General features: G+C 46.9%; 1 protein-coding gene across 1 annotated transcript; it reads left to right on the forward strand.

Annotated features, from left to right (window-relative positions):
* Positions 1-2,995: 2,995 nt before the first annotated feature.
* On the forward strand, positions 2,996-13,247 carry LOC308268694 (zinc finger protein 8-like; the record flags this gene model as incomplete). The annotated part of the gene is made up of 7 exons (XM_080703800.1): positions 2,996-3,010; positions 3,508-3,577; positions 3,871-4,025; positions 9,330-9,456; positions 9,724-9,819; positions 11,821-11,994; positions 12,259-13,247. 7 exons carry the CDS (start codon positions 2,996-2,998, stop codon positions 13,245-13,247), a joined length of 1,626 nt encoding a protein of 541 aa, XP_080559926.1.
* Between the last annotated feature and the right edge of the window lie 2,023 nt (positions 13,248-15,270).

The following is a 15,270-nucleotide window of genomic DNA, read 5'->3' on the forward strand; positions in this document are numbered from 1 at the left end:
TCCGACCCTCACTCCTATCACTAGGTTAAGCTATTAACTCCGGTAACCGATAGCTCAGTTTAAGGAAACTTTGTTTACCCTTGAGATCCTGCCTAGAGACAGAGAAGATAAAATTTTGGGTGTGACTTCAAAGCAATTTAACTGATGAACAGCTTAGTTGCCAAAATACAATAGAGCCAAGGGAAAAGATTGTTGACCTTTACGCCCAGTAGGAGAGTTCCTGAAACAGGGAGAATGCCGCATGGCTAGAAATGAAAATGACAAAATAAAGGACAGATATTCTAGATATATATGTATGAAGGAAAGGAAATACCGTAAGAGTAAGAAAGCACTTTTTCATGAAGAAGAGCTTATCATAAGAACGTCCCGACTGGGAAAGAAAGGAATTAAAAAGTTAGAAGCAGGTTGCAGAGGGTTTGTGATAAGGAAATGGATTATTAGAGACCAATAGGCCTTTAATAGGCTTTTTGTCTAAAAAAGAGTGTTCAGCAGTCAAGGAAATACATCTGACAACTAAATCCAAGAACTTCGCAGTGTTATTTGTGGTGTCTTATTTGCCAAGCTGTGTTGTGAGTTTTTGTAAGCTTTCAGACTTCAGAAGGCAAAGCGGATGAGATCTGAGAGGCTCCCATCGCATCTCCCTGGACCGCCACATCTCCCCATGCTTGTCATATGGATATAGATGGAAACTTCAAAAAAGAAAGAAAAAGAAGATTCCATGAGAAGGCGTATTCTCCAAGCCCTGGGCCTTGGGCGTGCCTGTATTGCCTTTGGAATTTACCTTTGGACCTGCCCTGCTGCAATATTGGAAGAAAGATCCGGAGCTTATCTCCTAAATGCTGGACTAGTCATTTACTTTGTTTATATGTAATCCACTATTGTTTTGCTGTGATTGCCCCCCTTCCCTTTCTTTTTTTTTTCTCCTATTATTAATCTCACTGGTGAAGGGTATAAATTTTCTCTGGGTTCCTGTAATAAATTGTCATTGGCTCAAGAAGCCTTTGTCCACCTCAGATTTCTTTCCCAAGCGTCGTACCCAAAAACTTAGGGAATTCATAGAGGGAAAGGAATCGCTGCAGATAAGTTTCTGCAGGACACCACCTGCCTTTTGCCCCATCTTTCTGAGGCTCCCGGTCGCGAGTGGACTTGCCCCCACAGGACTGAGCCAGTCGGTAACAAAGTAGGATGCACCTCAATGGTTGAGCAAATGCTTAGTGCAAGTCCTAGGGCTCCATCCCTAATATAACACACACACACACACACACACACACACACACACACACACACACACGTAGAAATCAGATATCCTTTTTTTTTTAACCCAGAGGCATTCTTCTACCTCAGACTTACACTCCCATACTATTTTATTTATTTATTTTGAAATGTGGCTAAGTTGCTAAATCTGTCCCCTAAACTCCAATCCTCTTTTCTCAGACTCCCAAGTACTGAAATTATAGACATTGGCCACCATGCTCGGCCAGATATTCTTTAATAGTGCAACAAAATTGCAAATTAATAATTGGAGAGAGAGGTCAATTGACATTTTAGACTCAACAGATATTTGTCAAAGAAAAATTTAAGGATCTAAATGTATAAATTAAAAATCCATGGTGGGCGTGGTGGTGCATGCTCCTAATCCCAACATTTGGGAGGCGGAGACTGGAGGATAGCGGTTCGCAGACAGCCTCAGCTACTTAGTGGGACTCCTTGCAACTCAGTGAGACCCTGTTTCAAAAATAAAGAATAAAAACAATTAGGGCTGTGGGTGTCCCTCAGAGGAGAATGCCCCTGGGTTCCATCCCCAGACCCGCAAAATAAATAAATAAATAAATCCAGAGCTTAGCCGGTACACGCTTGTGATCCCAGCACTTGGAAGGTTGAGACAGGAGGATTGTGCAAGTTTGAAACCAGCCTCAGCTATTTAGTAAGGCTTTCAGCAACTTAGTGAGACCCTGTTTCCAGTCAAAATATTTAAAAATAGGTTTGGGCGTTTAGCCTGGAGATAGAAAGCCCCTGGGATTCATCCCTAGTACCACACACACACACACACAAAAAAAAAAAATCCAGAGCCAGGCATGGTGGTGCATGCTTGTAATCCCAGTACTTGGTAGGCTGAGACAGAAGGATCACAGGTTCGCAGCCAGCCTCAGCTACCTAGTGGGACCCTCCAAAACCTAGGGAGACTCTGTTTCAAAATAAAGAATTAAAATTGTACTGGGAGTGACCTATGGGGTAGAATGCCCTTGGAGTTTTTTTGCCCAGCACCCCCCAAAAAATCAGAAAAATACTCCATATCAAACCTCAGGCATGAATAAAAAATTATTAATCAAAACCAGACCTTGTGCTGGGCGTGGTGGCGCACGCTTGTAATCCCTGGGCTTGGGAGGCAGAGACAGGAGGAACGCGCAGGTTCGAAGCCAGCCTCGCTGGTTTAAGAGACCCTGTTTCCAAATAAAAAATATAAAATAGATCTGGGACTGTAGGCTGGAGATATAAGGGTTTCCAGGAACCCCAGTACCACACACAAAAGAAAAAAAAAAAAAACTAGACCTTCAATCTGGTTACAACATTGTTTCTCTGGTAGTTTCTGAAAGCTTGGAAACTTAAGAGTAAAAGAGAAAAAAAAACTGCAATATAAAAAAAATCAGTTAAGACGCCTCAAACTAGTTTCTCCTGACAACAGATTACAGGCGATTTGAGCCCCCATATTAAGGAAACCCCCTCTGTACAAACAAGAGGGCTCCCATAGTTTTCGTCTAACATTCCTAGTGCCTTTTCCTCTTTTGTTACTGTTGACACTGCCAGGCTGTGTGAGGGTGGGGTGGGGGATTAAACCCAGGGTCATTCTACCTCGGTTTTTTACATCACCAAACCTTTATATAATTTGTTTTGAAAGAGAGTCTCACTAGGTTGCTGAAACTCTTCCTGTGTTGCTGAGGCTGGCCTTTAACCCGCGATCCTTCTGTCTCAGTCTCCCTAGTACTGAATTATAGGCATGCACTACCACACTGTTAGTTCGGAGCAGGGACCTTACACACTCCAGGCCTAAATTTTACACATGCGCGCGCGCGCGCGCACACACACACACACACACACACACACACACGCACACACGATTAAAACCCAGAGGCATACTGCCGCTGAGCTACATCCTTGGTCCTATTTTATTTTTTCATTTTGAAACAGGGTCTCACTATATTGCGAAGGGCGTCGCTAAATTGCTGGGGCTGGCCGCAAACCTGCAATCGTCCCAGACTCCCAAGTACTAGGACTACAGGTTTGCGCAACAACGCCTGGCTTAAACATTTTAATATACTCCTAACCGACCCACAGAAAAGACACAACACAAACGGGAGAGCTCGCCCGGAGACACAGATTCTGACCAGCTCCCGGGAGCCTCGCTTGGTCCCTCTGGCCACTGGCCCTTGAGTCTATTACGTTCACAAAACTCTGAAATGTTCGTTTAGTTTCGAGGCAGGTACGTTTGGGTCTCTGCGTTTCCCGCAGCTAGAGAAGGCTACGGGCATCGCGCAGGGCCGTCCCACGCCCGCGGACACAATCCGGCCCCGGGAAGCGGGTGCGATCGCGGGCTAAGGATGCTGCGGCCACCCTCGCTTCCCCCACCGCGCAACCCAGGAGCCATCCCACTCAGCCAGGAGGGTGAGAAAAATACTCCAGCACCTGGACCCGAAGCCCTGCGCCGCCTCGAGGGTCCGGAACGCCCCCTTAGGTTGAGGGCGGGGCTGACAGGACGCTCCCATTGGTCCAAAACGGGCGGAGAGAACTCCTATTGGTTTGGCGCCGCTGCCCGCCGCGTGGCCTTCTGGGAGTTGTAGTCTTGGCGTCACAAACGCGACCGCCATTGTCCAGCTGGCGACTGTTCGGGTGGTCCCCTTGGCGGGGGTGGCTCTGTGTCTTGGGGGTCGCCTCTGGTGTTCGTGTTCATCTCTTTTCCCGGGATGGACCCCGAGGACGGAGTGGCGGCTGTGCTGGTGGCCGCGCGGCCGCCGGCTGTACGACTTCAGGTAACAATAACGACGGCGGCGGGCTCCGGGCCCAGCGTCTCCGTGGAGACAGGCCCAAAGCCCGGAGGCCGGGAGGCGGGGTACGGCCCGACGCCTGCGCCGGGCGGGAGGGACGCGACCCAGGCCCTTTGGTCTAACGGTGCGCAAGCTCGGGCGGTCCTGTCTCCTGCCCTCAGTACTGGGGTTACTGCAGGCCCGGTTCAGCTCCGCCCCTGCCACACCCTCCCCCACGTCGCTCCTGGATGACAGGTGACAGGACCTAGCCGAGGCCCAGCACGCATTGGCCGGGGACTATCGCTTAGAGATGCGTGGAGTCGGCCGACACTCACCTGGACCCTCGCACAACGAAGCCCTACCTTGTCAGTGGGGGACCTCTTGGTAATGCCAGGTCACTGCGCACCAAAGTAGTGTGGCAGGAAGGATTACCAGGGTCATCCACGCAGGGCTGTGGGATACACTGCAACCCAGGGTCATCAGTGTTTTGCAAGGCCTCTGGCCCTGAGAACACCAGCACTTCTAGACGAATTAGCTGCTGCCTCTGTTCTCCATAAAGTGCTGTCTCTGCATAGCAGGAACCAAAAACACATCATACTTACCCCAAGTTTTTTTTAACATTATGTGCATCCTATCTGAGTTTTGTTCGGGGGGGATGGTTTGCTCATGCGAGATTTGCGTTATTTCAGATATAGCACACAAAGTGAAATTATTGATAACCTTAGATTGAAGATTTTGAGGTGTGTTGTCCTAAATTTGCATGAAACATATGGTAGTTTGTTCTCAGCAGTAAGGAAGTAGTAAGAAAGGCTTGAGAAGTGTATTCATTACCTGTCGTTGTGTAACAAATAACCAAAAAAACTTAGTGACCTGAAAAAATAAAAACAATAAAACTTAGTGACCTGAAACAATAAGTATTATCTCAGTTTTTGTTTTGTTTTTGTTTTTGTTTTACTGTACTGGGGATTGAACCCAGGGACATTCTACCTCTGAGCTACAAACTCCCCCCCAGCCCTATTGTTTTTTATTGTTTTTATTTTATTGTTTTTATTCTTTGTTCTTTGCAAAGGGCCTCACTAAGCAGTTGAGGCTGGCCACAACTGGGCAGATGAGACAGAAGGATTGCAAGTTTAAGGCCAGCTCTCTAAGTTACTGAGATTTTGTTTCACAATAAAAATTAAAACAGGACTGAGGGTGTCTCTCATAGGTAGAATGCCCCTGGGTTCAATCCCCAGTCCCTCCCTATACACACACACAAAAGATGTCAGCTTAGCCATTGTCACCTGATAATTGATTGGATCTGGAGAATCTACCTTCAAGATGTTCACTCACCCGGCTGTTAACAAGAAGCCTCAGTTCTTCTCCATGTGGACCTCTCCGTGGAGCTGGCGTGATGTCTGGCTTCTCACAGAGCAAGTGGTCCAGAGTAAGGTGGAAATTGCATCGTGGTCTGGGCTCAGAATTTACACTGTCACCTCTATAGCATCCTATCAGTTACACAAGTCAGTCTTGATGTGCAGAGACTACACAACGTCTGAGGATCACTGAGAGGATATATTATTGTCCACCACAAACACAAGGGCTAAAAGTGGAGGGCTCAGATGTCTAGTTTTAGTTTCTTGTGGATACTGTAAGAAGTCACTACAAATTGGGTGGCTTGAGGCAACACTATTCTGAAATGGGAAGTTTGGGATCAGTCTCATTGGACTGGAATTAAGGTGTAAAAAGAGCTACTCTCCCTGTTAGAGAGAATCTGCACCTTGCCTTTCCTAGCCATGAAGATTGTAAACCTGGCATTCCTTGCCTCTTGGCCTTTTGTCCACTTTCAGCGCCAGCAGTGTAGCATCTTGCTTCAGTGGTCACATAGCCCTTTGTCTTCTCTAATCAAATCTCTTCTCTGCCTACCCCTTATAGATACTCGTGATCCCAATTAGGGCTCAGCTGGATCTATTTTAAAATCCTAATCACATCTTTAGTCTCTTTTCTATATACCATAATGTTCACAGGTTCTAGGAATTAGGACTGTGATATCCCTTGTGACCATTATTTGAGCCAAATTGAGTGGGGTCATCCTATATCCGAAGGTGAAAAAGTCTTCTTCAACTGTTTTAAGCAGTGTTGGGAAAACTACACTGATATCTAAGGGATTGAGGTAGAAAAGATATTGAGAACTGAACATTGGCAGCAGGAAAAAGAGGGCTTTGGGAAGACTCAAAAAACAGCAGAGTATGGGCTCCTGCATGAATTTCTAGAGAGTGGAGAGGAAGCAGGACAGACTTGTGTGATACTGAGAAGTTTGATGGCAAGTATACCAGTACTTGGTGGACCTGGTACTGGGCTGTTACCAACCACCTATGTAGAGTATAAAATTTCTTTAAGAAAGTAAGTTTTCAGGTCTACTTAAATTTTTCTTAAAATCAAATACCTTTTTCAACAGTAGTATTTTTGTGTGATTTTGATATGTATTTCCCTAATGACTAATGGTGTTGAGCATGTGTGTGTGTGTGTGTGTGTGTGTGTGTGTGTGTGTGTGTGTTATGGGGATTGAACTTGGAAATGTTCTACCACTGAGCTAAACCCCCAGCCCATTTTATTATACATATATATATATATTTTTTTTTTTTGCAGCTCTGGATGTGGAACCCAGGGGTATTTGAGCTATACCCCCTACCCTATTTTTTATTCTTTATTTTGAAACGGTCTCACCAAGTTAGGGAGGGCGTAAATAGCTGAGGCTATCCATGAACAGCAATCCTCCGGTCTCCGCCTCCCGAATGCTGGGATTATAAGCATGTGCCACCATGCCGGGGGCCCCCTCAGCCCATTTTAATCTTGCATTTTGAGAAAGAGTCCCTGTACATTGAAAGCTCCCCTGTAGATTGCTGAGACTGGCTTCAAAACTAGAATCTTCCTGTCTCAGGCTCCTGAGTATTGGAATTACAGATGTGTGCTGCCACGCCCAGCTTGAGCATCATTTCATATGCTTACTTGCCATTTGTATAACTTTTTATATTTTCATTTTTTTCTACCTTTGAGCTACACTCCCAGCCCTGTTAACTCTAAAAGCGTACTTTTGATGAAGTCTGGTTTGTGTTTTCTTTTGTTGCCTCTGCTTTTGGTTACAAAGATTTTTCCCTATTTTCTTCTAAGACTTTTATAGTATTAGTTCTTTTTTTATAGTACTGAGAATTGAACACAGGGGCATTCTACCTCTGAGCTACACCCTTTTACCTATTTGTTTTTGAAACAAGGTCTCAATAGGTTGCTGAAAGGCTCACTAAATTACTGAGGCTAGTATGGAGCCTGCAATTCTCCTTTCCTCTCTCTGCCTCCCAAGTATTGATTGGGATTACAGGTGTGCATCACCATATCCAGTTTTAGCAGTTGCATTTATATCTTTAATCCATTTTGATGTAGTATGACCCATTTATATGTGGTATGAGATAGGGAACCAACTTTTTTTTTCTTTTGCATGTAGCTATTCAGTTGTACTATAGAAAGTATTTTTCACATACTTAATTCCACCTCAGCCCAAAAGGGATAATGCTTAATATACATGGAAACTGAGAGGCAGAGATAGTACATACTTGGTGCCTCTTGGGGAGGGAGTGGCTGAGCTAAGAGTGATCCAGAAACATCTGGCCTGCAAGAATGGCCACAGTAGCCCGCAGAAAAGTTTTGTTTGTGGGACGTTTTAGATATGTTTGAATCAATTTACAAAAGTTGGAATTTTTCATGTTAAAAATCTAATGTAGCCAGGTGTAATGGCGCATGCTTGTAATCCCTGTGCTTGGGAGGCTGAGTCAGGAGGATCAGACATGTTTGAAGCCAGCCTCAGCTACTTTGTGAGGCTATCAGCAACTTAGTGAGACACTGTGTCCAAATAAAATATAAATTAGGTCTGGGAGTGTAGCCCAGAGGTAAGAAGCCTCTGGGTTCCACCCCCAGTACCACCAGGTGTGGTGGTGAACTCTTGTAATCCCAGTACTTGGAAAGCTGAAACAGGAGGATCACAGTTTGTAGCCAGCCTCAGCTACTTAGTGAGGCCTTCTGCAATTTAGCGAGACCCTGTTTCAAAATAAAGAATAAAAAATAGGGCTAGCGGTATAGCTCAAAGGTAGAATGCCCCTGGTTCAACCCCCAGTACCACTAAAAAAATCCAATCTAAGCCAAGTGTGGTGGCACACACCTGTAATTAAAATATTTAAGAGGCTAAGATAGGAGGATTACAAGTTTGAGTCCAGCCTCAGCTACTTAGTGAGAACCTCCACAATTTAATGAGACCCCCCATTTCAAAATAAAAAATAAAGTAGGAGCTGGGCATAGTGGAGCATGCTTGTAATCCCAGTGCTTGGGAGGCTGAAACAGGAGGATCACAGTCTCAGCTATTTAGTGAGGCCCTCTGCAACTTATTGAGACCCTGTTTCAAAATAAAAAATGAAAAATAGGGCTGGAGGTGTAGCTTGGAGGTAGAATGCCCCAGGGTTCAATCCCAAGTCCTAAAAAAGAAAAGAAAAAAGGACTGGGGATATAGCCCAGAGGTAGAATGCCCCTGGGTTCTATCCTAGTACCACCAAAAAAAAAAAAAAATCCAGTATAATTAATTTCCACCTTGTTTCTAGAGATTGACAGTTCTGAAAACATCTCTCAGGTGTCTCCTGACAGTCAGTAGCATCTTGAGACAGGGCATATTCTCCTTAGAGCCTCTTACTCACAGGGTAAGTCCCCCTTGGGCTCTTAAACTGGCCAGCATCAGTCATGTAATCCTGCCTGGCCCAGGGGCATTCTACCTCTGACCTACACTCTCAGCCCCTTTTTTTATTCTTTATTTTGAAACAGTCTCAGAGTTGCAAAGGACCTCACTAAGTAGCTGAGGCTGTCTGCAAACCATGATCCTCCTGTCTCCGTCTCCCAAATGCTGGGATTACAAGCGTGCACCACCACGCCCGGCTAGCATATTACTATTATTCATCTCTTGCTGTATAACAAACTGTCTTAAAACTCTGTGTCTTAAAACTGTAGCCATTTCTTTAGCTCAGCTGTCTGGGAGCAAGGATTAGACGGCCTCTGGGAATACCATCACCTATCTGATCAGCTGTGGTCAGCTGTGGTTGACCGTGTTGATCCTGCTGAGTACCCTCACGTCTTCACTGTACAACCCACACAGACAGTGAGACTTGGCTCACATCACTCAGAATGGACATCTTTTCAGGAAACTGGCCTGCCCATTTTCCCCTTCCCCTGTCTTCCTCCACTAGAGAACACTAATAGGGATGGCCCAGCTGATTGAGAATGTGTGTGATGTTTCAGGAGCCAGTGACCTTCCGGGATGTGGCTGTGAACTTCACCCAGGAGGAGTGGGGGCAGCTAGACCCTACCCAGAGAACTCTGTATCGTGACGTGATGCTGGAGACCTTTGGGCACCTGCTCTCTGTGGGTAAGGCCTGCTTCCTGAGCTGCGTGACTGAATCTGCCTGAGGTATAGGTTGCAGGGCAATGTGAGGACCTGACCTTGAGTCCCCAGTCTCTTTTGGGTTGGGGGGGAGCAGGGAAGGGGGAAAGGTCTGCCCTTTTCTGTCCTAGTGCAAGGCCTTCACCTTGTCCTGAAGTGTCTGTGTACCCTGATGGAAGTGTCCTGATGGTTGAAGTCTCGTCTGCGCTTGAGCTGGTTCTCTCTAGAGCAGCTCCCTACGTCCTGTTTTAGGTCCTGAGCTTCCCAAACCTGAAGTCATCTCTCAGCTGGAGCAAGGAGCTGATCTCTGGGTGGCTGAGAAAGGAGTCCCCCAGGGCTGCCATCCAGGTGAGAACCCACCAAGTGGGCCCCTCTATCGGCAGTATCACAGGAGGTCAGTGGAGATGCACACTGTGGAAAGCGTGGTGTTTCAGGGTCCTCAGGAATACCCCTTTACTCTGTGGCCTCACGGGACTTGCCATAGCCATTCTCACAGCCAAAGGGTGCAAAGCAGAACCAGCACAGAAAAAGGCACATGGGGTGAAGGACAGAGGAGACTAGGTGTGTGCTTGCAGAGTTGCGTGGGCTGTGATTAAGACCCCCCCCAGCATATGTTACACATGAGGAATGTTGTCTGCCAGGGAGCCTTGGTCAGAGATAGTGTCAGAGTTTTCCTCTCTCCTAGCACAGACAAAGATTCCAATGTTTGGCATAAACCACACATACACACATGTGTGAGTGCGGTGATTCACACCTGTCAGTTGCGATGCTAAGAGCCTTCTCCAAATCCATGTTCCCACATGCAGCGGGGGCCAGCCTGTGAACAAGCCTCTCTGAGAATGGCAGTCTCTGGCCGGCCCTGTTAGCTACTTCTTTATAGCTCTCCATAGCTGCCTCAGCTGTTCTCTCCTTCCTCTGAGCTCAGCCCCTTTGCCTCTTCTCCAGTGATGGGAGTCCCACCTCTGTACTCCGCCTTCCTTTCCAGGTCATTTCCTGTCTCACTTACCTTCTCTGCATGCCCTTTCTGTACATGAACCTGACCTTGATCTTCATTTTGTTCTTGCATATCTAGATTCTGTAAACCTATTCCCCTCACTCTTTTTCTCTTATCAGAGATTATATTTAGTTGTAAATATCTTAAAGCCAGCTGAGAACAGCTCAAAAGAGGAGAAAAGCATTTTCTTCACTAAACAGTAACCAAGAGTCAGTGGTTGTTGCTGGCCTGGCACCTGAGAGGTGTGAGAGCCAATAGTTTCGTGATTCCTCTGGCCTTTCCTTGGGGTTACAGTGTGACTGTGGCATCCCCAGCTACACATCTGTACTCCAGGCAGGGAGGAGGTAGGAAGAACAATGCCAGCCACATCTGTCATCTGTCCCCTCTAGTCAGAACTCCACCCACTGGGGTCTGTTTGTTCAGTTCTGGGTTACGTCTACCCACCTTAACCCTCACTGCTAGAGAAGATAGGAAGGAAGCATCTAGAGTGTCATAACTGGGTTAGGCAAGGCATGATTCCTTTCCTTGTGCTGGTGCCTTGGTACCCTGACCACATTCTGAGAGGCGAGAGAGGAGGGAGCTGAGCACCTGGCCAGCCTTAGCTCCTTAAGCATCTCTCCCGTGGCCAGACTTTTGTTTTTCCATGGAGTACCTCCAGCACCCACTGGGACACATATTTTTAGTGCCTACTACCTGTCAGCTCTAGGCACTGACTGGACATGCTAGTAAGACAGTGAACCCTAGTCAAATGAACACTTAACATGTGTCACAGTCAAGACAGGCAGGGGAGGAGCGCAAGGGCTAAGGGCAGAAAGCAGAGCGTGGTCCCCAGTGAAGCCCACATCCTAGTCCCCAGTGCTAGTTGTCTGGGTGTTGAGTGGGCTTGATATCAGAGTCAGAAAAGGAGATGTGACAACAGAAGCTGAGGTCATTGAGAGATCAGAAGATGCTGCAGGGCTCTCTGGAAATGAAAGGCTGGCCAGTAGTACAGTGACCTCTGGAGGCTGGAAGAGGCAAAGAAGCAGATTCTTCCCAGAGCCTCCAAGAGGAACCAGCCCTGCCAACATCTGGATTTTAGGACTTCTGTCTTCAGAACTGTAAGATACCAGAGTAGGTGTTGCTTTAAAGCACAGAGTTTGTGTTAAGTTGTGACAACATCAGACAGGAAACTCCTGTCTTACGGCACCTGGCCCAGGAGTGAGGCTATGTTAGAGGACAGGGCACTTGGTATTAAGCATTGGGGCTTGCCAAGGCAAGTCACTTGGACCCAATTCAGTCTCAGGGGTCAAATTGTTGGGGCCTGTTCCATCTCATTTTTTCCCACAACTGCCCATAGCTCTTTGGTCTTCTTCTAGGCTGGGAGCTTGCACCTGAAGGCCAGGCACCACTCAAGGAACAGGGCCTTGCTGAGGAGGAGCTGTCCCCTGTGCCAGAAGGGCTAGGGCTCCCAAGGGACACTCTTCATCCCTCTAAGGCAGAGGGAGCCTGGAAAAGTGAAGGCAAGGGCCAGCCACTCAAGAAGGACCAGAGTAATTTGAAGCAACTGGAATTTCACCTCAAGGAAGCATCACTTCAAAATCAAGGCTATGAAAGTCTTAGACATGGGGAAACCTGTGTCCCAAGTTCAAACCCAGATCCATTCCCAGGTAGGTCTAGGAGCGAATATCTTGGTACTTGTGACTCACAAGCTAAAAACTCAAGCTTAGCCAGTCATCAGACAGGCTCCCCAGAAACACAGCCCTGTGAAGACAGTGGCTATCCCAGAGCCTCGGACCTGGCAATTTCCATTGCAGAACTCATGAGAAGCCAGGTGCAGGAGAAACCTTACAAATGTGCAGACTGTGGGAAAGCGTTTAACCACAACGCTCACCTTACGGTGCACAAGAGGATCCATACAGGAGAGAGGCCTTACATGTGCAAAGAGTGTGGGAAAGCCTTTAGCCAGAACTCCTCTCTCGTTCAACATGAGCGGATCCACACTGGAGACAAGCCCTACAAATGTGCTGAGTGCGGGAAGTCTTTCTGCCATAGTACACACCTTACTGTCCACCGGAGGATTCACACTGGAGAGAAACCCTACGAGTGTCAGGACTGCGGGAGGGCCTTCAACCAGAATTCCTCCCTGGGCCGGCACAAAAGGACACATACTGGAGAGAAGCCATACACTTGCAGTGTATGTGGGAAGTCCTTCTCTCGGACCACTTGCCTCTTTCTGCACCTACGGACTCACACAGAGGAGAGGCCCTACGAGTGCAACCACTGTGGGAAGGGCTTCAGGCATAGCTCCTCACTGGCCCAGCATCAGCGGAAGCATGCCGGGGAGAAGCCCTATGAATGCCAGCAGAGGCTGGTCTTTGCACAGACACCAGCCTTAAAGCATGGGTGGGCAGACACCCTTGGCTGCAACCCCACTTTGAATCAAGATGAGAGGACTCACCGGAGTGACAGGCCCTTCAAATGTAGTCAGTGTGGGAAGTGCTTCATTCAGAGTTCCCACCTCATCCGACACCAGATAACTCACAACAGAGATGAGGAGCCCCATGCTCGTACCCGAAGACGCGAACGGTCCTGTGGCCGGAACTCTCAGCCTATCCAGCATCAGCCCTCAGATGCAGGAAAGAACACTGTGGACCAAGCAAAGGCAGGACAGCCAGAAAGCAGGGCACTGGCCTTGTTTGACATCCACAGTGGGATGCAGGAAAAAAGCCCTGTGCATGTCATTGGGGTGGGAGAGCCTTCTCTGGGTGCCTCTGCATTATTGGACATCAGAGAATCCACATAGGAGAGAAACTCTTCAGACAACCCTTGGACCACAGGTACAAAAATGTGGTAAGTTCACTCAGGGCAGGAGAGATTGGGGGTAGAAATGCTGGATGGTGACCTCTGCTTTCTAAGGAAATGGTGCTTCCCAAACACCTAAGATTAGTAGTTCCCAAATCTATCAAATCCAGTAGTCCCTCTAACAACAGATATTTTATGATGATTTCTCTATTAACCCAAAATGAGTTCACCAATGAAAAACTTATTATCAGCAGCTAAGCAGGGAACCTGCCTGGATCTGGACTTGGGGATCCACCACTTAATTCAGCCATCCACCACATAAGAAATAGGCAAACAGTGGAAAGGAAAGATTAATTTTATGCAGTCTGATCAAACTGAGAAGCACCTAGATTTTTTTCCTGCTGGTCCGACAAAAATAAAAGCCAGGTGATATACATATGTAGATTTGGCAAGGCTCTGTTAATCAAAAATATAAGACAGTCTCAGGTTCTTGGATCCTGTGCAGGTCAGGGATAGTTTTTATTCTCAGCATGAGGAAGTTCATGAGCTCTGTTTTACTATCCACATGTGTAAATGTAGAAAAGTCAATATATGGCCCCAGTTTGTAAAGAATATTTTGTGTGTATATGTATGTGGTACTAGGGATTGAACTTCAGGACATTCTACCTCTAAACTATACCCCCTGCACTATTTTTATGTTTTTATTTTGAAACAGGATCTCACTGTGGGAGGGCCTTGCTAAATTGCTTAGGCTGACTGCAAACCTATGACCCTCCATTTTTATTTCAAAACAAGGTCTCACTGAGTTCTAGATGGCTTTTCTAAGTTGCTGAGGAGAACTGTTACCTGTGATCCTCCATTTTTATTTTAAAACAGAATCTCACTGAGTTGTAGAATACCTCAGTAAGTTGCTAAGGCTGGTCTCGAGCCTGCCATCCTCCAGGTTCAGCCTTCCAAATACTAGGATTAGAGGCATGTCCCACCATGCCCAGCTCCACCGTTTCTTACTCAGTCTTTATTTGTTAAAAAACAAAACAGAATAGCCTAAATTTTGTTCCCGCCTGAGCCTGCCCATTGTGCCACCTTTTTGGTGTGGTAGACTGGCCTCTAATTTGTCATCGAGTCACGAAGCTGTGCTGAGGGCCCATGAGGTCGTGAGATGCCCACTGTTTTCAAAAGTCATCTCCCCACCTTGTATGAAGCCTCTTCTGGAGCCCATGGTAATACCTTTCCCTTAGCTGTCAATGCCAGGAAAAGGTAGGTTTTTATTTTTCTAGGGATCAGGACATTCCAACATGACCATTTTATAATACATCCACCATGAGAAACTAAAACCGCAGCAGGAACATTGGATTGGCTGGGTATAGACTTGGCTGGAAGAGTCGTCATCCTGGGCAGATACAACAGCAGTGAGGTGGTACCATTTTACAGATGAGGAAAATTAGAGGCACGGGACAAAAGTTACTAGTAACCATAACAAAGGTAACCCAAGGGTTAGCCCAAGAGTTACACAGAAAGAGTATGATGTCAGCTCCCACAGCGACAGTGGCTGAAACAAATTAGGCTTTCTTCAAAGGCTGACTTTTTTTTTTTTTCCAGCAACTCTGCTATGTCAGAGTCAGTGTTTTCTGCAGTTCTCACAACCTTTCCCTCATGGTCACAGGGAAGCTGCTAAAGTTCCAGCCACTGCATCTATAGTCAAGACTGGAAGAAGTGGGGGAAAGAGCAGGCCAACACTCACAACTCTGGTGATGATTTAAAGAAAAGCCTTTCCCGGGAGCCTGCTCTGCTTGCCTACTTATGACATGAAGGCCAAGACTGAGTCACAGGGCAACCCCTAATAACAAGGATGCTTGGAAAGATAGCATTTAGCATTTCTAACCTCTGGTGGACACAGGTAAGAGTAGAGGTCATGGGAAGTGGGCGAGGCATAGGCAGCTAGCAGCCTCCAGCCCTTCTTCCTCCAGCCCCCAATTCACCTCAGCCCTCCAGTCTGCTCCAGCATCACAGACGCTGCTGTGGTC

The sequence above is a fragment of the Muscardinus avellanarius genome, assembly GCF_963383645.1.
Source record: "Muscardinus avellanarius genome assembly, chromosome: 10".
NCBI classification, from domain to species: domain Eukaryota; kingdom Metazoa; phylum Chordata; class Mammalia; order Rodentia; family Gliridae; genus Muscardinus; species Muscardinus avellanarius.